Below are 25,918 nucleotides of genomic sequence, written 5' to 3' on the forward strand. Positions count from 1 at the left end.
TTCTCACTGTGCGCTGCTGTAGGGTTTTACTGGGATCAGGAGGGTCACACTAGGCTACCTCGGCCCCAACAACTGAATCAGAAATACAGACAATATGAACTTGATCTTGTTGAAAAGGAATTAGAGGGGAGGGCTCTCAAGTTCTGAAGTCAGGTAAGAGTGACATAAGAGCCCCCGCACCACCACCCCACTCCGCCACAGGTCAGGTGAGCTACAGGAATCGGGTCTTTCATTAATAATTTTATTATTAGTATTATTCATTTCTCACACTTGTGGAAGAAAAGATTTATGTAACTATACATCAGTCATCCTGTGATAAGGAAATACGTCCGAGACTACTTGTTCTGAACAAGTGTTGTCACGGCTCAACAAAATTTTGGGAAGATTTTGCTACAATCAGCAGAATAACACGAGTAATTCCAGGGTGGAGTTCCCTGTATATCGTGTGGACCGTGAGCGATCCACCCAACGTCACCATTGGTTAAATCACCACGTGCACACATCTCTACCGTAATGTTTTTTCAGATCGCCTATGCAGCGGTTGACTGCACCAAAGGACAAAATGGCGAGTTGTGCAAGCAGGAAGGTGTGGAGGGCTACCCCACCTTCAACTACTACAACTATGGCAAATTTGGGGACAAGTACAGTGGAGACCGAGGGGCAAGTTATTATCTGTTGATTTCTATGGAACAGTACAGTAGAACCTGAAGGGTTAATACAGGATACCTTACTTCTGTCTGCAGGAAGCTGGCTTCACAGGCTTCATGCGGAGTCTGCGGGGTCAGGACCAAGAGAAGGCGGGCAAGCGGAAAGAGGAGCTTTAAATATGGAAGATGTCCCCATACGGAGGAGCTGTCTGCTTTTGCACTGTGAGCTGGACAGGAATCACTGACACCAGAGACTGGAAATTCTCAGATTTTTAAAACTACAGCGGTGCCCTTATGTTTGAACCACCAATGTTAAAGCATTTGACCATATATTTTTTTGTATTGTTCTGTTTCTTTTTTATGTATCATGTTAAAGTGCCCCTAAATACTGTGACTCTGTTCTGAAAGCCACACCTTTTTATCTATGCAATACTATATCCTGTTCCCAAAGGATCTGAGTGGCAGAACGGCCATCTTCACATGGTATAATATTTTTATACATTGTGATATATATATATATGAGGAGGGGAAAGTAGCAAAATGTTGTGGCCTTATAGCTTACCATTGGTCCAAGTCCATGTCAAAGCTTAAAACCATTTAGCAGTTTTGTGCAATGGTCTCCTTGTTTGAATGATGGTTTTTTTTGCCGTTAAGCCCTTAACTACCATGACCCGATCTACACATGTCTGCAAGCTTGAACAGGGGACTTCGCTGCATTTCCCCTCATCCCTCACATCATCTTGATACCTTTTGATTGCTAGGAAGTGATTTGCCCTGCAGTGACATCTATCATGCTCATTCAGGTCCTCACATGAAGTTCCTCACACATGATTTTCTGAAATAAATATTTATGATGAAGGTTTGAGGCTGCTGTTGATCACGTTAGAGCGATTGTGATTTAAGTGTAATTAAGGTGCTCTTAGAGTTTCTCCAGAGCCACTCAACCTGTCCAGAACGTTCAGGAGAGGTTTCTCAGGTATTGATGCTACCAACGTATGAGGGAAACTCTGGAAATGGTATCACATTAGTGTCCCATTTTCCACATTGTGTGGTGTCTTGGTTCTCCAAACTGTATGTACTGTTATGCAGAAGAAGACGACTATAGACACTATAGCAGTGGTGCCCATTTTTCAGTGTGCCATTGTAAACATTTAGCATTCAGACCTATCAGAATGCACCATTTCCATTCCGACGATAATCTGTGTTTTACTCAATTTCAAAGTCCATGTGTCTTCAATGCTTTGAGACAACTGCAAATTTGGAGCACAAAGGCTTTCTGCTGCTAAACCAGGCAAATCAACACAGCAGTTGATTTATTACCGAACAGAACACCAAAATGAAGGCTGCAATGATAGCATGTTTCGTATCAGTCACGTTCGTGCAAAAAGAAAGAAATCTTGCTAGTAGCCTAGTGGGTAACACATCAGAAGACAGATTCAAACCCCACTTACTACCATTGTGTCCCTGAGCAAGACACTTAGTGTCTGAGTGTCTCCAGGGGGGACTGTCCCTGTAACTACTGATTGTTCTGGATAAGGGCGCCTGATGAATGCTGTAATTGTAAGGAGGGTGAAGTTAAACCAGTTGAACTCTTCATTGGTTATAAAGTAAAACAGAGATCATGGCTGGACATGCTGATGCGAGGAAATGGCAGGGGACACTGACACTGACTGTGTTTGTCTCCAGTTTTGAGAACTCACAGTTTTGTGTGTTTATCAGAATGTTTTTTGGAGTTATGAGTGCTGACAATTTTACTATTAAAAGATCACACCAGAGGTGAAGAAATTTTCCAAACTTTCATGGAATTTGTTACTAAGAGCCTGGTCGGTTGCACTAGTGGGGCGGAGGACCTGCAGCGTTCTGGATCAGCTGGGGAGGTCGTGTGGTGGTAAGAGGAAGACCAGCCAGGTCTGAGTTAGTTGTCCAGTTTGGAGATGACCAGAGGATGGACTGAGTAACTGAGTGTTGAAAAAAATGACAAATTCTCCTTCTGTTGTAAAAAAGGAGTCGACATGAGCGAGACAAGTTGGAGAGGGACTTGTCCACGGTTACCCCAAGGTTGTGTGCAAAGACAGAGGGAGAGATTGGAGAACCGTCCAGGGAGATTTTAAGGGGAGAAATCAGCGGGATGATTGATTTAATTACAGGGTACACATTTGCCATACGTTAAAGACTCCAATTAACCCTAAAAATAAAATTCTTCTGACATTTGTTTGACTTTTTTTTTAAATCCCTTTATTAATCCTGAAGGAAATTGCTTCTCTGCATTTAACTCCTCAGCCTTGATGAGCAGTGGGCAGCCATGGCAGGCGCCAGCAGTGTGTGGGGAGCTCAGTGGCACCTTGGCGGACCGCTAGACCACCACCTACTACAGCAAAACTCGTGGTTCACAGAGAGCTGAAAAACTATCAGGGGTATCAGTCAAGATAAGGATACAAAAGCACAGCATCACACAGTAAAGACATTCGAAAAGTGGAAAAAGAATGAGACAACAATGATGTTGCCAGTAATTGGACGTCCCCCCAAAATGGATGAGAAGATGAAAGACCTACAACAACACTGAAGGAGCAGCAGGAATATCTGGAAAGTTCTGGTTGTGTACTACATGTAACAACATTCTTGCATAATTCATATGTCTGGACTATGTGGTGGGATTGCAAGCCTTAGTTGAAATTCATATCTCTGAAAGGATATTATTCCCGTGATGGAGCATGGTGGTGGCGGTGGAGATGCTTTTCTTCAGCTGAAACCAGGTTTTATAAACTAGGATCATCCTGACCAGGATTTTGCATTTATGTACTCAAAAACAGGGGCAGAGTCCCTATTTACCTGGACAACTCACAGGTCTCTCCTTCTACAACAGCCCGCAGCCTTGGAGTAACAATAGACAACCAACTCTCCTTCTCAACTCACATGAGCAATCTTTCGCGCTCATGTAGATTCCTTCTACAATATCAGACAAATCCGCCCTTATCTGTCAACACAGGCCACCCAGATACTGGTTCAGTCCTTAGTAATCTCACGACTGGATTACTGGAACTACCTTCTTGCTGGTCTACCACTATGTACCATCCGACCTCTACAACTCATACAAAATGCAGCAGCACGACTGATCTTCAACCTTCCCAAATTCTCCCACACCACCCCTCTGCTACGTTCCCTCCACTGGCTCCCAGTAGCTGCACGCATCAGGTTCAAAATACTGATGCTGGCCTACAAAGCCAAACATGGAGTAGCACCATCCTACCTCACAGCCCTTATTACACCTCACACTGCACCTCGTATACTCCGAGCCTCCAGTACTGCTCGCCTGGTCCCTCCATCTCTGAAGGTAAAAGGAAGACGCTCATCTAGACTCTTCTCCGTCTTGGCCCCTCGGTGGTGGAATGAACTTCCCCCCTTGAGGTCAGAACAGCTCAGTCACTGAGCACCTTCGCACGGCAGCTCAAGACCTTCCTCTTTAGAGAATATTTAGATGAACTTGTAACTTTCTTATTGTCTAATTTATGTACAGAATCTACAACAGAGTGAATAAAAAGTTTGTATTCATAGTTGGGGTCCTAGTGAACCGGAACTGATCACTTCATCCATGGTAACATGGAAGCACGTTGTAAGTCGCTGTGGATAAGGGCGTCTGCCAAATGCCATAAATGTAAATGAGTCGGCTCCACTTTCCTGCAGCATTTGTAGAAACCATGGACATTTGTGAACCATGGGGCTGGACAGGCAGGAGAGGAAAGCTCTTGCACAGGTTGCATCCTGGAATTCACCCAGTTCCGGAGAGCGGCCCATTCCTTCAAGCAATCTCTATGCATCGGTGCTTTATTTTATACTCCTATGGAACACCTGAATTCAATGAATTGAAGTGTCAAAATCACATGCTTTTCTAATGGAAATCATTTGTTTTGTGCGTATTAATTTTCATACACATACTAGTCAGACTAATTAATGGAATTCTCTTACAGGATGAGCGTACAAAGATTAATAATAGTATGTAATATTGATAATAAAATGAGACAAAAATATACAATCACATGTTCATTCATTGATATGAAATTCATAAGGTTCAATAGCATGTTATGAAATATTTCCCTCATTAAATGCTGACTCCAGGCCCTATTTGGAACGGATGTCCATATAATCTTATGTTGGAACTCCCAACTGATATCCACTTTACTCAGACAAGAATCTTACACATTTTTGCAAAAGAACATTTTTTCCACAACTTTTCAATTACTCAAATGCAAGTTTTCATGACAATCCGTGCAAAAAAAATAAGCAAAAAGCTTATTTAAAGGGTTTCTCCCTCCAAGTTTGCATCAGGTGTAATTATGAAAGGAGCCACGCGGCCGTGGACGTGCTGGAATACGGAAGCACTGCATGCAGTAATACGTGACCTGGTTTCACCATGGAGGGCCAGCAAAGATACTACAGTCCTGCGCTGGTTTTAAACGCTGAAAAACGTCTCTCATACAGTCTTATGGGAACTATGTAGTTCGTTATACATTTGTGATTTCAATGACTGTTCCAGAACTTTCTATGTTTCTTTCCTATTCCAAAACTTTACAAGGTCGGGATAATTCTCCAGGCTTTTAATGACCATAGGAACCCTGCTCAGAACCACCAGAAAGGAGCTGAACTCACTCCAGGTTAAAGAATGTGCAGGATTTTTCCCATGATAATATTAACCAACTTTAATAAGAAAATGTGATTGGTGATCAGTATGTAAATGTAGGTGAGAATACAGAAGTATATTTTAGACATAAATTGATAAAACACAGGAGAATAAAGTTAAAAATTTAGGAAATTTACGTGAAAAACATTTTAACTACAGCAAGACATGCACATTAAAACAGGGCCATAACTAAAATGAGACGCTTGCATGGTTGTATTGTTGGAAAATTGTGATCTAGAACAATACAATTTAACTACTGCCCTTCAGTAACATAACTTACATTTAATGTACATGTTAACTACACAATCAAAATGTTGACAAAAGTTTGGCTTGAACACAAAAAAAATAGTGGCCAATGCTCTAGGAACCAGTAGCAGAATGCTGGTGGTAATTTAGCCAAAAAGGGGAAACAGTTTCCAGTTCAATTCTTCAGGTTGCAACAAAACCAACAAATCTTATCAAGTGATCCAAAACCTGTGCCAGCCATTCATATTAATACACATTATGTGGTCTCAAATATCAATTCAATGTCCTCATCACCTTCCTCTTTTGATGCACCCTAGTTTGGTGGCAGTGATGTGCACAGGCGCTGCACCCTACAGCAGGGGCTGCTGGTAAAAGGCTGCATGCTGCGGTTTCTGTGCAAGCGGCTGGTCGGGTGCCGAGACTGGATTGCAGTTGAGGTTTGCGTTCTGATAAGATGATAGTTCCATATTCACAGCCATCTGTTGTGGGTATGGACTGGGGCTGGCAGACACTTGACCCAGGTATGGACTATTCATGGGATTGCTGAGGAAAGTGGTTAAAAGGTTTAAAATGTGAAATACAAGCATAAAACGATTATGCACTAATATAGAAGCACAAAATCAACTAAATTGCTTAGCAATAATGTACATTTGTAATGATAAATAATAAAAAAGTGCTAAACAGACTGTCATCTTTAAGGGTTTATTTACCTGAGGTAATGGGGTTGAACTGGTGGACCAGTGGGAGGACCACTGACTGAGAGTGGGAGGGAAGAGAGTGGGCCCACTTGGTCAGACCCTGTGGCATAAGGGCCCTGGTTGACTGTTAGAGGCATGTATGATCCTGGAAACCCCTGAAAATGAGAGTGAGGGAGCCCAAATCTACATCAATTCATCACCATATACAACCCCCACATATAGCACAGTTCTTACAAAGACATTAAATGAATAAATAAAAAACGAGGGAAACTGGATCTGGCAACGCTGAAAACATACCATATTATAAAATACACTGCAACAACTAAGACAGCAATCAAATAGAAATGGATAAAATTAACCTGCTACTGCCATTATAGGTAGCGGTGTTTTCCCAACCTGTCTAGCTAATTTTGAGAAACTAGCAATCAGAAATAAATCGTACCTCTATGTGCTTCCTTAGATGGGGAATTGTTGTAAGATGAAATCGTATGTGGCTGAGACAGGCACAAAAGGCATTTGAAATGAAAGTGTCCTTTTCTACAAAAATCATCTCAAATAAGGCCATGGATGTTCTGGCAAACTGGACTATAGCAGGTCAATAGCCGATTGGTGCACTTATACTTCATATGTCACATCTGTGTCAACAGGTCAAAGTTTAGGAAAGGGAACGACTGCCTTTTGAAAAAGTAGGAGTAAAAAGTACGATTTTTGACATTGAAATGTACCAGATTAGAAGTAAAAAAAAAAAAAAAAAAAAAAAAGTCTCCACAAACGTAAATACTTTACTAAAGTAAAGTACAGTTACACAAAAACACTTTATTACTGTCCACCACTGCAAATAAGACACTGGATAAAATAACTCCTGTAGATAGTAAGTTGATTTTTAAAACCACAGAATACACTCAATCATCTCGATCTCCAATAAAACGACTATAACGAGACTACTAATGATCATGAAATCCTTTGACCACAATCTTTTCCATCTTCAAGAAGGTCCAGCAGAAAATGTACTTCCTCAGACAATGAGGAAGACCAGTCTTTCACAGGAGCTGCTGATCCAGTTCATTGCAGTCATGGAGTCCATCCTGTGCTCCATCACAGTCTGGTATGGAGCAGCCACTCAACTGCAAGGACTGTACGGATTGCAGAAAAGATCATTGGTGATCCCTGCCCTCCATCCAGGACCTGTTCCTCTCAAGAACCAGGAAAGGCGCAGTTTCCCTCCTAAACATCTGAACTGTCTCACTGCTACACACCTACAGCATTGCAACAGCACTTTATGTACACGGTGGTATTTTTGTCATCATTTTACATTTTCTGTTCCCCGGGCTGGACGTGGTGTCTGTTTCAGCAATATATTACCCGTGAATATCATTCCCACTGAAGTAATGTGCCTGACCAAAACTTGGTAAATCAAAACTGCCTTTATCAGAAGTGCCAGATCAGAGGCAGCAGCTGAACAATATAGAGAATTGTCTGAAGGACATTAGACAGTGGATGCTCACCAACTTTCTCCTGTTAAACCCTGACAAGACAGAAACTCTTGTACTTGGGTCTCAAGCAGCCAGACGTAAGCTGGCTGACTACACAATAACCCTGGATAGCCTTTCTATTTCACCAAGTATTGAAGTGAAGGATCTAGGTGTCATCATTGATGCAGGTCTCTCATTCAATTCACACATAGATAATGTCACTAGAATAGCATTCTTTCACCTTAGAAATATTGCGAAAATAAGAAATATCATTTCAATGCATGATGCAGAAAAGTTGGTCCATGCATTTATTACATCAAGGTTAGATTACTGCAATGCATTATTGTCTGGATGCTCTAGTAGGTGCATGAGTAAACTCCAGCTAGTACAGAATGCTGCAGCCAGAGTTCTAACTAAAACCAGGAAATTTGACCACATAACCCCAGTCTTACAATCACTGCACTGGTTACCCATCAAATTTAGGATTGACTACAAAATCCTACTTTTAACCTATAAACCTCTAAATGGTCTCGCCCCACAGTACCTGAGTGAACTTTTGGTTCTTTACGAACCGCCACGCCCCCTTCGATCAATGGGTGTGGGGTCACTACTGGTACCAAAGGTGCAGAAGGTCACAGCTGGGAGCAGATCCTTCTCCTATAGAGCTCCGCAGTTGTGGAATAGCTTGCCTGTCAGTGTCCGGGACTCAGACACAGTCTCAGTGTTTAAATCCAATCTCAAAACCTATCTGTTTTCTCTGGTCTTCTGTTAAAATCCCAGACAGTGTCAGTCCACTTAATTGCACAGTCACAGGGCAGTGGTTAAGAAAGCGGCCCCGTAATCAGAAGGACACATTTCGTTGTGTCCACCGTGTGCTGTACTGTGTATCACAATGACAAATCACTTCACTTTCACTTAGTCAAGCATATACAGAGACTCAATTCACTCTAGTTAGGCTGCTGGACCACTGTAGCACCAATATACCACCATAACCACATATTTCAGTATCAGTCATACAGTGCCACCGTCTGCCGCTGCTGCCCAGACACTGAATCAGGCGCACAGACTACTGGCAGACCCCAGTGAAGAGACCAGCAAATAAATCCTGGTTCCTGACAACTGCTAAACAAGGACATACCATGAAACAAACCAGAGGGTCACCACAGCCACCACCACCGTTACAACTACAGCTTCAGGGATCTTCAAGTGGACCAGTAGCATCATTATGGACACGTAATCTAGACCATGACACTAAACAACTACTCTGCCTTTCCAGTACCTTTAAACATGGAGAGATGCTCTTTACTTTGGACTTTTCCACCACTAAACCTGTTGAACATTTTATCTCTTCTTGGACAAACCATCACCAAACACTTCACACTTCAGGTGCATATACATAAATGAACACCATAAATGCACCCTGAGTCCTGTTAATGACTGATCCACCTGATGAGATAAGGAGACACTGACTAGATTGACATTACTTATCATGCAAGCGACAGCATTTAAAAAAAACATTAACATATAATTATGACTAAACTGGAGTTAAAACATTGTGTGTTGACCTAACCTGCATGCTGACACCAGGGGGTGGTGCAGGATAATGAGTGTGTAGTTTGGAGTAGGAAGAGAGGAGAGGTGCTTCATTCATCAGCTGGTTGTAGAGCTCCAGAGCCTCTAACACCTTAACATTCAGCTCAGACATTTCAGAGTGTTTCCTGGGAGAAAAAAAAGATTTAATATCAGCACACAAATGACACAAATGGAAGCATATATGATTACTGGGGCAGTGGTGGCCTAGCAAGTAAAGAAACGGACACGTACTTGGGAGGTTGTCGAACCCCAAGCTACCAGTGAGGTCCCCTTGATCAAGGTACCGTCCCCACACCGCCCCACACTCCCTGGGCGCTTTTCACTGCTGCCCACTGCTCACTATGGGTGTTGTGTGCACTGTGTGCTGTGCTTCAGTATTTGACAATGAGTTCACTTTCACTTTACTGGATCCCTCTACATCAAAACACTACAGCTTTTGCAGTGAACCAGACAATCAAAAAGACCCAGGTTCAATCCCCACTTATTACCATTGTGTCTCTGAGCAGGACACTTAACCCAGAATGTCTCCAGGGGGGACGGTCCCTATAACTACTATTGTAAGTCACCCTGCATAATGGCATCTGATTTTCCTAAATTAAATTAAAGGACTACTAATCTTTAAATCCAGAGTTTAAAGTTCTTAAAAATACTGAAGATAAATCAAATGAAACAAGTCTGTCAGTAATCCACTGGTCACCGTGCACTACTACGTGCAGCACGTGCCGACCAGGGACAGTCCTAGCCTGTTTGGTGCCGCTCCAGCTGCCGCCTCGCAATGGCCATAGAAAACCGCAAGTAAAGGAACTGTGCTGTCCTGCTCCAACGCCTTGTCATGGTAGAGAACAGCCAGATAACGTTTCTACAACAAATCACACCGACAATGGCTCCCAACTCTTACAAAAGGCCACCTTAAAACAAGAAAGAAAACCATGGCCTAACCACAGAGCAATGGGCGCCAATCCTCACTCTGTGCTTCTCTTCAGCGAGCGTCATCTCATGCCGATGACATCAGTCCATTCATCTTGTTGTGATTGTTCCCAAGTCTCATGTTCGCCAGGTGGCAGCAGAAATGTATCCTCTGTATTTATCCATCACCCTTGGTGAGCAGTGGGCAGTAATGAAAGGCGCCCGGGGAGCAGTGTTGGCTTACCTCAGTGGCACCTTGGCGGTTCGGAGATTCGAACAGGCAACCTTCTGATTATGAGTCTTTTTCCTTACACGCTAGGCCACCACTGCTCCATAATATGAGTCTGTTGTATTTTATTTGTAAAATTGTATTTTAGAAGGCATCTGGCTTATATTTGATGAAAGTGGCATTAAAATGGCTTAAATTTGTAAATATAAATCCAATAAAATTTACTGTGTACCAAAAATCTGTCAGGTTTTACCTATCAATTTCTTTGAGTTTTTCATCAATTAGGGGGTTCATCTGTTCACAGGAACCTACAACATGAAGTACAACAATGTTAGAAACCCTATCATAGAGAAGAGATTGAAGATTCATTTCCAGAGTTCTTAAATTCATAAGGCATACACAAACACAGATTGTCCATTTCAGAATAAGTTGATCAGAATCATGTCACCTTCTAACTGAAGAAGTTCTGGACAGTCAGGGTTTCCATCAGCAGGGTCTGTGTTTTGGAGCAGCTGCAGGGTTTTGTCCATCTTTTCCTAAAGAACACAGGAGAGAATGGTTCAAATGGTTCAATGGGTCAAGAAAAATGCAAACCACTCCATAATCTAACTACACACCGTGAGAACTTGTTCTTAGGTCCAAACTATGTTCATAAGACATGCCTTTAAAGTCAAGAACCATTGGACCTTCGAAAAGGCAGCAGTGTCCATTTTGAGGTAAGATGACTACAACAACGTTTATTTCTTATGTAGCCCAAAATCACATACAGTGTGTCTCAATGGGCTTTGACAGGTCCTACAGTTGACACCCCCCACACTTGACCCTTAACTTGTCCACTACATCTGAACACAATATATAAGTTGTGATCTCACAAACCAATCCTATAAGATATACATCCCTTGCTTTAAACATCTAGAGATGCCGCCTAGCATCTTACTGGCTTTTTTAAATGCTTCCCCAGAAGGGCACATAGAAGAGATACAGTACAGGCTAAAAGTCTGGACACCATCTCATTCAATGTGTTTTCTTTATTTTCATGACCATTTACGTTGGTAGATTCTCACTGAAGGCATCAAAACTATGAATGAACACATGTGGAGTTCTGGACAGTCACCGGACCTGAACCCAGTCGAGATGGTTCTGGGTGAGCTGGACTGCAGAGTGAAGGTAAAGGGGCCAACAAGTGCTAAACACCTCTGGGAACTCCTTCAAGACTGTTGGAAAAGCATTTCAGGTGACGACCTCTTGAAGCTCATGGAGAGAATGCCAAGAGTGTGCAAAGCAGTAATCAGAGCAAAGGGCGGCTATTTTGAAGAAACTACAACATAACAAAAAAAAGGTGAAATAACTGAAAACATTTTTTAAGTACATAACTCCACATGTGTTCATTCATAGTTTTGATGCCTTCAGTGAGAATCTTCCAATCCCACTTTGAAAGTGAAAGAGAACGTCATAAGTTATTACATGTGACATACCATAGTACAGCACCCAGTGCACACAGTAAAAAGTGGTTTCTGTATTTAACCCATGAGGGAGCAGTGGGCAGCCATGAAAGGTGCCTGTGGAGCAGTGTATACTTTGCTCAGTGGCACCTCAGAGTGTCTGGGTTTGAACTTTCCGATTACAGGTCTGTTTCCTTATCTGCTAGGCTAAGTACTGTCCCAACGAGAGACCCCTTGTGCCACTAAATGGTATTGGCCAGGCCCTGGGAAAGTGGGAGGGGCCACAGCTGGCCACAAACAAACTGCATGATCCCCCTCCAATCAGTGTTACCAAGACCAGTACTTAACTGTAATAGCATTGTGCTATCATGACCAAGTAAGGGGTATCAGAGCCAGCAGTGGGGCAGCGGTGGCCTAGCGGTTAAGAAAGTGGCCCCGTAATCAGAAGGTTGCAGGTACAAATTCCACTTTGCCAAGGTGCCACTGAGGTGCCACTGAACAAAAGCAGTCCAGCCCAGTCACCAGACATGAACATCATTGAGCATGTGTGGGGTAGGATGAAAGAGGAAGCATGGAAGATGAAACCAAAGAATATTGATGAACTCTGGGAGGCCTGAAAGACTGCTTTCTTTGCTGTTCCTGATGACTTCATGAATAAATTGTATGAATCCTTGCCAAACTGCATGGATGCAGTCCTTCACACTCATGGAAGTCATGCAAGATATTAAATTTGGATCTCACAGCACCACTACTTCATTTGCTGACATATTTCTGTATAGGCAACAAAACTTTGACCTTTCTATCTTGATTAAATGATGAATCTTTTTTCATCATTTGGTAGGTTTTAGCTTTTCATATGAGCTATTTCTAACACCAAATGATTAATTAAAAGTCAGGTAATAGCAGGGGTTTCTACAAAATAGATAAGCGACAAGACTTTTGTCAGGGATTGTACACTCAATAGTTATTCCTCACGCACCAACCAGAACTTGGTCACAGGCCTTTCAATAATGTTCGATTTCGCCTGTAGCTTCACAGAATGTACCAGACCCTGTTAATCAGGATAAATGTTACAAAATGTTACAAAAATACCATGTGATAAACTGGACAATACAGTCCCTGACAAAACTTCAAGTACCCTGGAGAGTGGCCATGAACAACGAGGAGCTGAGGTGTCCCCAGCCTTCAGAATTCATGCCATCGCAGGATGCTGCAGAACAACCTTTCTGATCAGAGGGCTGTAGCACAGCCAACTTCGCAGCAGATGCAACCAACTCTGCCTCTAGGTCAAGCTGCTCCCTTCTTCTTCTTCTTCTTAATTGCTCCTCCAGGATGTGTTTTTCCTTTAAAGCTGCAGCTTTTAGCAAAAGGTGCAGCTCTCTCTGCCTCAGCCTTTATCCTAGCCGAAGATGTACTGGATCTACCACTGCTAACACTTTTATGTGACTGTTTGCTACCAATATCATCCCCACTTTCATCATGCTCATGTACAGTTTCAGAACCCAGAACCCATTTTGACCAACATCTAGCATTTCAGGTAAAACAATACACATACCAACATTCTTATTTTCAGGACACATTGAAAAAATCATCTTTGTTTCAGAAATAACCTCATTAAAACCACATTTCAATGTGGCTTTAAACCAAGTCTCATGTTAGTCCTTTTCATCAACAGGCAATAAACCTAAAGACTCATGAATACGCTTTGCATCCTTATATTTTCCTATCAGTTCCTTCAGAGCAATTTGTAACTGTGGTTTATCATTCCTTAAACCTTAAAAGTAGATTTTTTGATAACGCTGGCTTTGTCCAACTTTGTCCGTTTGCAAAGTAACTAATTTATCAGCAAGCGCTTCAGCGCGTTTAGACTGCTGGTGACTCTTTTCATACCAGCGGTTTGCATTGCATTCTGTGTGTCGCTCATCTCCATTATAAACAGTCAATTTAAACAACAGCTCGAAGTTACCGGTTTACACACTCAGTCTGCCGGCTGTAACACTCGTTTTTTATACCCGGGTATGTGTGCACACAATTGAAACGGCAGATTTCGGTATCCAAATAAAAGCTCCATCACCAATAGGCCCACGTACATCCAGACAAGAAACAGACGGCTCTTGGCTGGTCTTAATTCAATCCAGGCAGGACACCGACGTTCGTTTACTAGAGTCCGTATTGGTGCAGGTTTTGGACTAATATTAAAGGAGTTTGGTCTAACACAGAACTACTGAGGTGCCTGGCCCCGGCATGGCCTGGCTGAAACGCTTGATGGTAACATTTGTTACTATATATGCTACGCAATTAGATGACGCTTGATGTTGAATGCATTTACATTTACAGCATTTATCAGACATCCTTATCCAGAGCGACTTACAATCAGTAAGTGTTACCCACTAGGCTACTACCATTTATTCCATAACATCACTTAACAGTTATCACCAGTAAGCTCGGTAGCAAGCAGCACAGCAAAGCGTTGCCCTTTTGGTGTCACGTAGGCGGTCAAAACCCTTTCCGGGTAAAAATACCTAGCCACAACATTGAGTTTACTACCTTTATACCTGAAACAATTACATGCGCCACCCAGTGTTCCACATAGGACATCGTAACATTTAACAAACAGCAACATTTGGTGCTTACAGAAACCATGGACTTGATCGTCTGGTCTCAACGCAATTGACACAATCTTCATAAAAAGAAGAGCTACATGAGGGACAGATGGGAGAAGTGTAGGGTCATGTGCCTGGATTTGTGCTGATTGGATAAGGCATTGTCCTGGTTTATTGAAAACTTAAGAAAACAGTGACAGACGCTGAAAACCCCAAAAGGCTGGCCAGATTGACTGATGGAGGGTGCAGAGCTGTGGGCACTCAGACTGTGATTATTGATCGCAGAATTGGATTACTTTACGAAGAAGCTATCAACTCTGCAGAGGATTTTGGATGTAGACCAGCATGGACACTGAGCTGTGTTTCCACCAAGAAACCCAGCCAACCCCATGCTATCTGCTTTTTGCTCCCCCCTAATGAGAATTGGCCTCAGCCAAGGCTGCTGCTGAATTAACATCTCCCCTGGTAGACAATGCAGTGAAACTCTCTCGTGTTCCTCTCACACACACACAAACACACACCTGTTGTGTAATGTAACAACTGTTTTATGTGTGTGCTGCACCACTGAGTCTTCCTGTGGGTGCAATTTAGTTTTTAATTAAATTTAGTTGAATTTATGCTGAAAGAAGTTTATTCACCAACTTTCAAGCAACATTGCACAACATGTAATGGTGCAAAGTGTAATGCACAACATGTAATGGTGCAGGCCAATATTTCTATTTATATGCTGTAAATGTTCACCTCATCTATGACCACCAACTCTGGCTCCACTTTTTCAAAGGATTCTTGAGCTGCAGCAGCAGGAGCAACATTCTCCACAATGGTGACTGTGAATGAGAGAGAGCATGGACTCAACGTTTTTACAACAAAGCTAAAACATTATTCACTGGATAATTGGTTGTACCTAGTTCTGGATCAGAGTTGAGGTTGGTCGAGACAAAGTTAAATGGAAAAAGTCCAACTCCTCTGTGGTTCTCCCCTTTCCACCAGTTAGGGTCACTGTTGGTCAGAGGTTACATAAATCACCAAAACAAACTATACTATCACTTCATACAGGTTATAACCTGTAATTTCCTCTTTATCTACTGTTAGTTTTGTGTATGTTGCATAAGCTTAAAAAAATGATATTGATTAATTGCTTGATTTGGTTTAACAGGCAATGGGAATACATTATTGCAAGGGTCTACCAGCAGAGGGGGTATTATTAAAACCTGACTGAGCAAGAGTATAAATCAAATGTTGTCAACCATCTCTTCCATTCCTTCTCCTCCATCTGAATTAGACAAAGACTGTATGCTTTTCATTTCATTTACAGCATTTAGCAAACACCTTTATCCTGAGCGTCCAGGTCAATGACTGGAAATGAGGCAATTTGTCTCAAAAAACAACCTGAAATGTATTAAAGAATCAGACACCATAAAGTCTCGGCTTTCACTCTTCAAAAGTTATCATACAGAGAACAGAAAAAGCCAGAGGCATTGTGAGGCATTGTGAAAGTAAATATGTTGAGTTCTCACGTGCCTAACGGGTAATGGAAGTTTTGGTCTGAATGGCACCAAATGAATGTGGAGGATAAAACAAAAGACGTTCTAATTTTAATTTAACATTAGACAATAGACACCCATCTAAAACAGCTGTCCCCACTCCCAAACTACTTCTGAGATTTAATAATAAAAAAATACAAATAAGAAAAATACTGAAAACATTCATAAAGGACACAAGACAATATTTAGTGAAAACGCTCACGTATTAGCCCAACCTGACCTATAACCCCGAATGAATCATATATACAACAATGGCAGATAATATGTTTATGGTTGTGCTGCAGCAACTACAAGAAATCCACTCTATGGTGCACGTTTCTCATGAAGAACAAGGCTGGAGAACAACAATGTGTTCCACGAACCGCAGAGGAGAACTAGACGCCAAATAAAGAGAGCACTTTGGGTGACAGCAGGTTTTTTAGAAACCAAAAACCCGATTTAGAGAATAACAGGATTCCTCTTTACCTGTCGTCCAGGACAACAATGAGCTCTCCAGCTTTGAAGGTGAGTTCATTGTCCTCTGCGGCCTCAAAGTCGTAGAGAGCACGCACTTTACGTGGCTCCTTCCCACTGGTGACATTAAAAGGCGGGTCAACGGTGTATGTAAGGGGTCGCGTCTCGACATGCTGCTTCTGCTCCTGTAAGGACAGTTCAATGGCTGATGGTGGAGAAAGAAGAAAAAAATAGAGAGAAAATTAAGAAAAATCCAATACATATTCAGGAATTATTTTTAATTTTGGAACAGATGGAAACATGTGCAACTGTGGGCAGATGCCTAAAAGGATTTATATGGATTTATCGGCCATCTTCACAAATCCCATTTTGCTCTTTACAAAATGTAGATGCTTTACATATGAAGCACATGCTAGTCATATGCAGAGAGGCAAATTATGCTTCTTTGTTCCTTTGGAAAACAAAAGTTAAGCTATTATCATTGTAAAACAGCACAGCACACGGTGCACACAACAAAATGTGTCTTCTGCTTTTAACCCATCACCCTTGGTGAGCAGTGGGCAGCCATGAAAGGCAAACGGAGAGCAGTGTGTGGGGATGAGACTTTGCTGAATGGCACCTTGGTGGTTCGGGATTCAAACCCAAAACCTTCCCATTTTGGGTCAGTTTCCTTACCCGCTTGGCCAACCACTGATATTCGGGAACCACATCAAAGTAACCATTTGGAACAATCACAGTTCGCCCCTCAGGGTAAATTTCCAATTGCGTTCATTAGTTTGATATTGAAAATGAATGTGAAGTGATTGTCATTGTGAGACACTGCAGCACAGCACACGGTGCATACAACAAAATGCAACTCAAATAATAAAAGTTATACTGAGAAATCAAGTCTCACCTTTGGCTAGTTCATCATCATCAATGCCTCGGCTAGGAACTGCACAGCTGTTGGACTTGCCGATGGAACTCTGGACAAGAATGACAGCGGTCAAGTTTTGAAGTAAATGTGTGTAGTATGTGGACCCACATTCCAAAAATCTGATAAGAGTCGCCATTAAGTGTTGACTAAAGTACCATGCCTCAATTACGCCTAGTCTAGAACTGATATACCTAAATAGATTTTCTACTATTTTAAAGGGGAATTTAGAAGTCCATCCACAGGAAACAACTTGCTTTTATAAAGGTTTAATATGTATCCACTGGCCAAGTGATTCAATATTGATCAGATGGATATATATGGTATAAATCATCTGCATACAATGATACAATGTGATCAACTCCTCTCCTCCAGATCCCAGTGACAAGGAAGGAAAGGAAAGGGAAGTGATTGTCACGTGTGATACACACAAAATTTGTCCTCTGCATTTAACCCATCACCCTTAGTGAGCAGTGGGCAGCCATGACAGGCGCCCGGGGAGCAGTGTGTGGGGACGGTGCTTTGCTCAGTGGCACCTCAGTGGCCCCTTGGCGGATCGGGATTCGAACCTGCAACCTTCTGATTACGGGCCTGCTTCCTTAACCGCTAGGCCACCACATAATCACAACTACATAGTGCAAGTGGCTCCATTGCCAGATCGAAAAGTAGAGGACTTAAAGGGCAGCCCTGACGAGTTCCTTGCTGGAGGTTAAAGGATTATGACTGTTGGGAGTCATTAGTGCGCAGATATAGTAGTGTCATTTATGAAATCTATTTTGTTGCCTTCTCAGCATCTACGCAGAGTTTGAGAAGAAGGGTGTATAATATCAAATAACCAACAAATGTTGAAATAAGATTAAATGATTCCTAATAAAACCAGTTTCCCAACCTGCATGCCAAAATGTTTGCCTAAACATTTAATAAAGAAATCGGCCTATAGGAAAAGATCTTAACCTTTCGTCTTATAATTGCTTCATAAAAAGATGGAGGAAGTTTGCCACACTTGAATGTATTGGAAAAAACTAAACATAATTAAGCTGAGTGCAATGATGAAAATTATATAATTCTGAGCATTTGGCCTTGGCATAAAGTAGATCAATTTCTTTAATATGGTTAACTAATTAAAGAGATTCTATACAGGCCTTTTTCTTCGTGTTTGCATTATATAAAATTATTTGTCCACTAAAAATGGCTTGCAGTTAGGGCTGCACGATTTGGGGGAAAAAAAAACATATTGCAATTATTGAGATCAATATGATAAAGGGCACTTGCTTGCATATCAATGAAAAGTTGCATACAAATTACTAATAGTGAAATGTTTAATTTCAGAGTGAAACATACAAACTATTTATAACAACTTGAAATGCCCAGTGCTTTCAAAATACAATATTCTACAAAGAAACATCAGGGAGAGTCATAGATAACACAACAGGGGCATGGTGTGATATTACTATATTCTGGTAATCACAGAATTTGACCAATAATCAATACTGAAATAGGTATGGTGTACCAGTGAGAAGCTGTGAGAAAGGAGTACTCCCTTCTATTAGGATGAAGACAATGGCACACATTAGAGATGCCACAGTTGGAACGAATAGGACTGAATAAAAGAATATTTTAATAAATAAATAAAAATAATAAATGAAAGAAAGTAAAATTACTAATTGCAGTTAAGATCTCTGCCAAGAATGAGAGTATGAGCGCAAATGAGGTAATAGTGAAAAAACATGTTTATATATTGGCATATTGGGGGCGACATTTTTGGCTAATACTACTTTTGTATTTTTGTAAACACCTCTGGCCTGAAAAGAGGAATGTAAATGCTGCCCCACCCACAAGACATGAAGCAATAATAAATAATAATCTATAATAAAAAATCTATATCTATACCCTGGAATTAAAGGAAGTCTCCCTCCACCCCCACCCACCGGTGTGACAACGCTAAAAGAAAAAGCAGTAAACTTAGTATTCACCAGTCTGTCACTTGAATAAGGATAATCACGGCCAACCGGATCTTAATGTTTCCAATCAACTAAAAGAAGTTTTGAAGTCATTTGCCAGCATCTCCCTGTGCTGTTCTAGTAGGGAGGAGACAGCCACCATAGTTAGCGCAGATGCCTGAATGTCTGAATGAAAATGAAATATTTAAAAAGTCTGCGGGAGCATCTGACTGAGCTAATCCCCCTAGCCGAAGTCGGAGTTACATTTACTTTTTTAAGTTTGGATATTTTAAATTTTAAAAGCAGGGATCTGTGGGATTTAACAGGAATAGTACCTGAGAGCCCTGAGAAGGGAAGCTCACTCCTTCCTCCTTCAGCAACTTGATTGTGGAGCTAATGAGGCTGAGCTGTGGATCTTTCTGGAACTCTTCAGCCCACGTCACCATCATAGCTTTGAGTTTCTCACACACTTTGGCATGGGCCTAAAGAAGCAGAAGACCAGTGTTATTTAGAAAAGTTAGAAAAGCGTGAATTTATATTCATTTTTAATGTAAAACATCAAAATGAGAAAATAGCACAAACTAAAATTTCATACCCGGTTCATGAGAGCCCTCACTTCACTGGTGAACTCTCTGGAGCAGATTTCTAGGTGAAAGATCTTGCCACAGTTGGAGACACATGCACCCAACAACTGTCAGAGAACAAATCAATTAACATGATTGTTAATAAAGGATGGATTTATAAAATACAGTAAAGGACTATGAATTTTATAGTATAGGGCTGTCAATTGATTTAGTGATTATCATAATGTAAACTAGTTAAAGACTAGTCAAGAGTAAAGGTGTATTATACATACATAAACAAAAAATAACCTAATAAAGCGATCACAAAGGTTGTACATTTCAGAAACCCACCGGCCCCTGACAATAAGCCTGGGATCCTCCCCTCAGACACTAAGCACAGGCTCCCTGCACTCCCTGCACTTCCTGAAAGTGCTCAGGAGAAATAACATCAGCTGCTGGTGACCTTCTACTGCTCCACCATCAAGAGCATCCTGACTTACTGCATCCCAGTATGGTTTCTTCCACTGCACAGAGTCAGACCGGAAGAGGCTGCAAAGGGTAGTCAAGACTGCAATGAAAACCACTGGCTGCCCCCTCCACTCACTTAAAGACATGTATCCATCCTGCAGCCTCAACAGAGCTGAGGGACTCAGAGACTCACAGTCTGTTCAACCTCCTGCCCTCTGAGAGGCGCACTAGGACCAACGGAATCAGAGACAGTTTCTTCCCACAAGAATTATTGCACTAAATACACACAAACTCATATTACTATCAGTCTCAGACAATATGCAATAATCTCTACTATTTACAATATGTTTATCTTTTATACACATACATATAAACGCAGTCTTATTATGTATAATACTATAATACTGACCTGTAAATTGTGTATCACTGTTGTACATAACGTCATGTCTAGTGTCAGATATACTGGATTTTATTGGGTCTACTTCTGTATATTGACTGTACATGCCATCTGTACGGCACAGATTAACGTATGCAGTGCCAACGTCTGGATTTTTTTGTTTGCACTGTTAAGTAGTATGAAATAATATGATCACCTTATGGTACGCTTTAGGTTTTATTCGGCTAAAGGGCGATTCTCTGGGAAATGAAACCAAAAATGTTAAAAACTATTTTATATTGAATAGTGAATCAGGCTTAATTAAAATATTCATACAGTACACCATGTACAACACAACAACATTACAGATATAAATTGATCTTTGAATGTCTGGGTTATGATAATTTGCATTTCATTTCATTGAAATTCTTAAAAATGTTAAATTGCAGTGTTTCAAATGTTTGTAAAACCTTACTTTTTTTTTTTTTAATACACTGAAATTAAATGATGTTCCACAATATCGAAGTACACAATATTAGGACAAAATTGTTTTTAGCATTTTGGTTTCATTTTCCAGAGAATCGCCCTGTACGCTCTAATATTAACATACATGCTACAGACTTAGGATTTGTGTTTACTAGGGTCCCACGCTTGTAGCCTTTATTGCATGTTGATACTCCTAACAAAACCTGAATATAAAAAAAATATGATCACAATAATATATATGCTGAAGTGTCAGTAGGTTTAAAAATTAAAAGGCAGGAATAAACTATGTAACAAAAAAAAATACAGAACCATGAAGTATTTCAAGGCAACTTTTTTTTGTCTCTTTCCAATATTTATTACAAAATCTCCATTAGCATTAAAGCCATGGGATCCCGTCATTCTTTTAGATGTTTGTAGAAGTACGTGGCAAAATCTTTGTCCACCCAATGAGCAGTTAGGCTCAACACTGACATTAAGCCATATGTTAGATCTCCAAATGTCAATTGCCACATGTGTTACATGACAAACAAATCTGTTAACTTGATATCCAAACAGTAATGCCTACAAAATGTTTTATACATACCCTAGAGACTAAGACACTCGCCTATGAAACAGAAGACAACGAACTGCTATTGTATCCCTGAGCAAGACACTTGCTGATCGTAAGGCGTTCTAGATAAAGTAGTAAGTAGAATTGCATTTCTTTCTGTACCTAAACAATCTTTGTGTCCATGTGAAAGTGAAGTGATTGTCACATGTGATACACAGCAGCACAGCACGCGGTGCTCTTCATTTAACCATCACCCTGATTGAGCAGTGGGCACCATGACAGGCGCCCAGGGAGCAGTGTGTGGGGACGGTGCTTTGCTCAGTGGCACCTCAGTGGCACCTTGGCGGATCGGGATTCGGACCGGCAACCTTCTGATTACGGGGCCACTTCCTTAACCGCTAGGCCACCACTGCCCCCTTGTGCATATGTGTATTTCTGATTGCGTGTACGGTACTCACGGTTAGTGCTTGCATGGCAACATGTGGGACTTTGTGGCTCATACGCTTCATTATTGACCGAAGGCATTCCTTGGCACTGTGAGAGACAAAAGATGACAAATATCTGAAATTCAAATCAGGAAAATTGTCTGTTATTGCCCCACAAGGCTTCCAGTGACAACTTCGCATATGAAATGTATTCCAACAACACACAAAAATCCAAACCACTGAAACAAAATGTAACATACAACCTTGTTCTTTGATAACAGAGTGTGTTGTTTTACTATGGGGTTTGCCGTAGGTGTGACCAATGACACCAATGCTCTAATGACACCACATATGTCGAGCTGTGGAGGTCCTGCCCTTCCTGGTATGCTGGTACAATAGCAGCAATCACGTTCCAACCTCGCAGTTTATATACGGCACCACAGTGGAATTGTCATTTTACTCACCTCTGTATACATTAGATCTTTCTTTAGACTCCTCCATTATGGATCAGTTCCAGCCCAGACAGAACAGTTTTGTTGAATTTTTAAGAAATTTAGAGACACATTGTCCCCTCTGCTTCTGTCAATGTTGAACTATTCCCTGGAAAGTGGTTCTCTTCCTTCTTCTTTAACCCAAGCTTCAATTACAGATCCCTCCTGTGCCTCATAAAGACTTCTTTCACTGCTGAATTCTGATGTTAAAATCCTGGCCAAGAGAATTGTTCTCCGATTGGAGAATGTTCTGCCTGGTATTATTTCTGACAAGCAAAATGGTTTTATTAAAAGAAAGTCATTTATTTTTAACACCCGCACTCCTTTGCTCTGAAATAAAACCCAAAGAGCTAAATGTTGGTGGTAGTAGCTTAGCGGGTAACACACTCGCCTATGAACCAGAAGACCCAGGTTCAAACCCCACTTACTACCATCGTGTCCCTGAGCAGGACACTTAACCCTGAGTGTCTCCAGGGGGGGACTGTCCCTGTAACTACTGATAGTAAGTAGCTCTGGATAATGGTGTCTTGTAAATGTTGTAAATGTAAAGCTGTCTCACCACTAGCCTGAAGGTTCATCAAAAATCCGCTTCACCGGCAACTAAAAACCATGTAGGTCAGGTAAAAGCTCACTGAATTACCTCCTTAAACTTACCGATCCATTTTTCAGTCCATAATATAAGGTTTCAGACTGAATGAAACAAGCACAGTGCTGCGAAGTGATTGGAATTTGGAGAGGAATTTTGTGCTGTGCCTTCGTGAGTTTCTGCACACACCATGGTCAAAATTGAATTTAGTTGATCGTTGACCTCTGTGCTTGGTGACGCATTGTTGTGCAACTGTTAGAAACAAATCATGGAAGCTGGCTTTGAAACTAAAATGGTGCACTGAACATGGATGCACGACATCAAAAGCACAGTGTTCAACCACGACAGTGTGAGGAAAATATCGAGCTGTGATAACGAGGTGTAACATATAAAATGCATTATGTGATGGGACTTTAAGGGTGGTGCACAGTGATGGTGTTAACCACGTCTACTCCTTGCGCTGAACAGTGACCATCTGATGTAAGCGTTTGATTGAACAAGTTGAATGTAATGCAACTGTTGATATAATAAAATCAACAGTATAAGAACAGTAATCTGTGACCTACTAGACGGACTTTTAGCTACTTTTAATTAGCTTCACCACTGCCTAAAACTGTCTCTCTTTTGCAATGCTAGAAGTACAAGTTATGATCTGTTTCTAGGGGGAGAAGAAATAACTAATGGTGGTTTTAATACACATGATGTGATTAGACCCACATTTACATACCCATTTGGTGATGTTCCGACACGGTCACATATATCCATGATGAGAGCCCAGTCATCTGTAGTATTGGTTTCATCGGTCACCTTCTCTAAAAATCCAAACATTAAAATTTCAATCATGCAGTGCCCACTATGGGAGGCATTTTGTATTTACAACAGCGTCTTCTGGCCTCAATGATGTGACGTCACATGTTTCTGTCATGATAATGGTAGCACCTATGAACCAGAAGACCACATGGCTCAAAACCCCCACCTTCTACCATGTGTCCCTGAGCAAGACACTTAGCCCTTTTTAAAATAACATTTCTTATACCTGAGGTCTTGTATTTTGTCAACTCAATCAGACACTCCAAAAAATATTTAGTACATAACATAAATCATAAAGGACATGTTCAGTGGATTAAATGTACACTTATATTGACGAAGAACACAGCATTTACAGTGAAACTCCTTTTAAGATTGAAGATTTGTAACTAAATGAATCAACTTTAAACAACAATTAAACTATTTGTACATTTGCTAGAATCTTGATATTTACAAAAAACTAGCAGTCCATTTGATCATAAGGCTCTATAGTCATGTTTATATATTTTTGCAGAATGCACCTTTGAGCAGATAAATCATAGGGAGTCCCCACAACATTACAGTTGCGAAACATCCCCATTATGAAAAGTCTGCGTGGTTCCCCACTTACACTGCAGAAAATTTGAACTGGAACTCATTATGACATTTAATTTGAACATGTGAGAAGGCAATAACGATAACATTACTAGCAAAATATATGTTCGTTTTAATTCATAACAGTTATTAACATGATTATTTCCAGTTTCTTTCCAGGTTCAATATGGTTATGGTTGAGAAACACCAAAAAGAAATTAGGCAGAGGTACTCAGCTTTATAAAAATATTATTTCTTATCTGGGATCAAGGTGTATTCCAGTCCTCCACAAGTTAAGAAAAGAAATTTCATATGTATAAATATATTAACATTTGTTTTCAGCAAAATATTGAGTTATAATACTGATAAGTAATTATTTAGAAATGTAAGAATGGGTAAATACTTTGATATATATACAATGTTCTATCGATCATAATGTCTTCTTTCATCTTGATCTGTAGTTTTACCTCAAATAATCTGTTTTAAGACCCAGTAAATGGTCTTAATTATTCAAACTGTCCGATCATTTTACTTTGTGTCCTCCTTTAAAATTTGAATTTTGTATTCTGTATTAGCTACTTTACTTGTGTAGTTGTCAGTTTTGTTTCTATTTAAGTTCATTAAAAATATACATTTTACTCGTAATTCGCTAAAGCATGTGCTACATTATATGTAAGAAAAAACTATTCATGTACTTGACCACACATTATCGTATTTAAAAGCGTTCTGGGTACATGGCTAGTTACAGTCAGCGAGAGTTACTGTGGTTCAGGGCGAAAAATAAAGTCTTCAAACTTTTGAACTTACCCACATCCTGGTCGAAAGGGTTCTGCGAGAATAAAGGCATGTCAGTTCCTTCAGACGAATAATTCTAACTCACTGAAATAATCAAAGAGAAAGAAAAATACGGATTAGAAAAATATCCCTTCCTCATCCATCAACCTCCACTTTTTACCAGTTGCTCTTCCGTAAACCTGGCTGTCTTACAACATGCCTGAATAAAAAGTCTGGAAAAATTGCAGACAAAATCCTCAAAATATGCATACTGATTGTAAACGACATCTCAACAGCATTTAAAGGCATTCATCCTCTCCTGTGTTTTATTAAACAATTGTTTTTTGAACAGGCGCCATTACGGTTAGCCCTAGAAAAGTACTGACAATGCCACTTTCCTCTCCAGACCAACGACGGGAAATTTTGAATCGGGCGACGAAGAAGGCTCAGCGGAGACT

The 25,918-nt window shown here is 40.8% G+C and overlaps 2 protein-coding genes across 3 annotated transcripts in view; one reads left to right on the top strand and one right to left on the bottom strand.

The window, feature by feature from the left end:
- Window positions 1–2,715, top strand: part of pdia5 (protein disulfide isomerase family A, member 5) — a 32,791-nt gene extending 30,076 nt beyond the window's left edge. Inside the window, exons 16-17 of the mRNA XM_028992019.1 lie at window positions 526–660; window positions 744–2,715. Coding sequence (XP_028847852.1) covers window positions 526–660; window positions 744–824 — 216 coding nt within the window. The 3' untranslated portion in view covers window positions 825–2,715. The remainder of the gene's footprint in view (window positions 1–525; window positions 661–743) is intronic.
- A 2,611-nt stretch (window positions 2,716–5,326) lies between these two features.
- stam2 (signal transducing adaptor molecule (SH3 domain and ITAM motif) 2) lies at window positions 5,327–25,641 on the bottom strand. Of its 2 annotated transcripts, XR_003750767.1 has the most exons (15): window positions 25,494–25,641; window positions 24,034–24,118; window positions 22,263–22,338; window positions 19,957–20,052; window positions 19,697–19,843; window positions 17,404–17,473; window positions 16,521–16,713; window positions 15,416–15,510; window positions 15,253–15,338; window positions 10,915–11,002; window positions 10,720–10,774; window positions 9,309–9,456; window positions 6,709–6,760; window positions 6,279–6,421; window positions 5,984–6,111 (listed from the first exon to the last, which is right to left on the bottom strand). XR_003750767.1 is itself a non-coding variant. In XM_028991022.1 (14 exons), exons 1-14 carry the CDS (start codon window positions 25,531–25,533, stop codon window positions 5,919–5,921), a joined length of 1,515 nt encoding a protein of 504 aa, XP_028846855.1. In that variant the 5' UTR covers window positions 25,534–25,641; the 3' UTR covers window positions 5,327–5,918. The 2 variants fall into 2 exon arrangements, 1 of the variants encoding a protein (XP_028846855.1); XM_028991022.1 differs by lacking the exon at window positions 6,709–6,760 and having other exon boundaries at window positions 5,327–6,111.
- Window positions 25,642–25,918: the final 277 nt, after the last annotated feature.

Source organism: Denticeps clupeoides, chromosome 9 (genome assembly GCF_900700375.1).
Source record: "Denticeps clupeoides chromosome 9, fDenClu1.1, whole genome shotgun sequence".
NCBI classification, from domain to species: domain Eukaryota; kingdom Metazoa; phylum Chordata; class Actinopteri; order Clupeiformes; family Denticipitidae; genus Denticeps; species Denticeps clupeoides.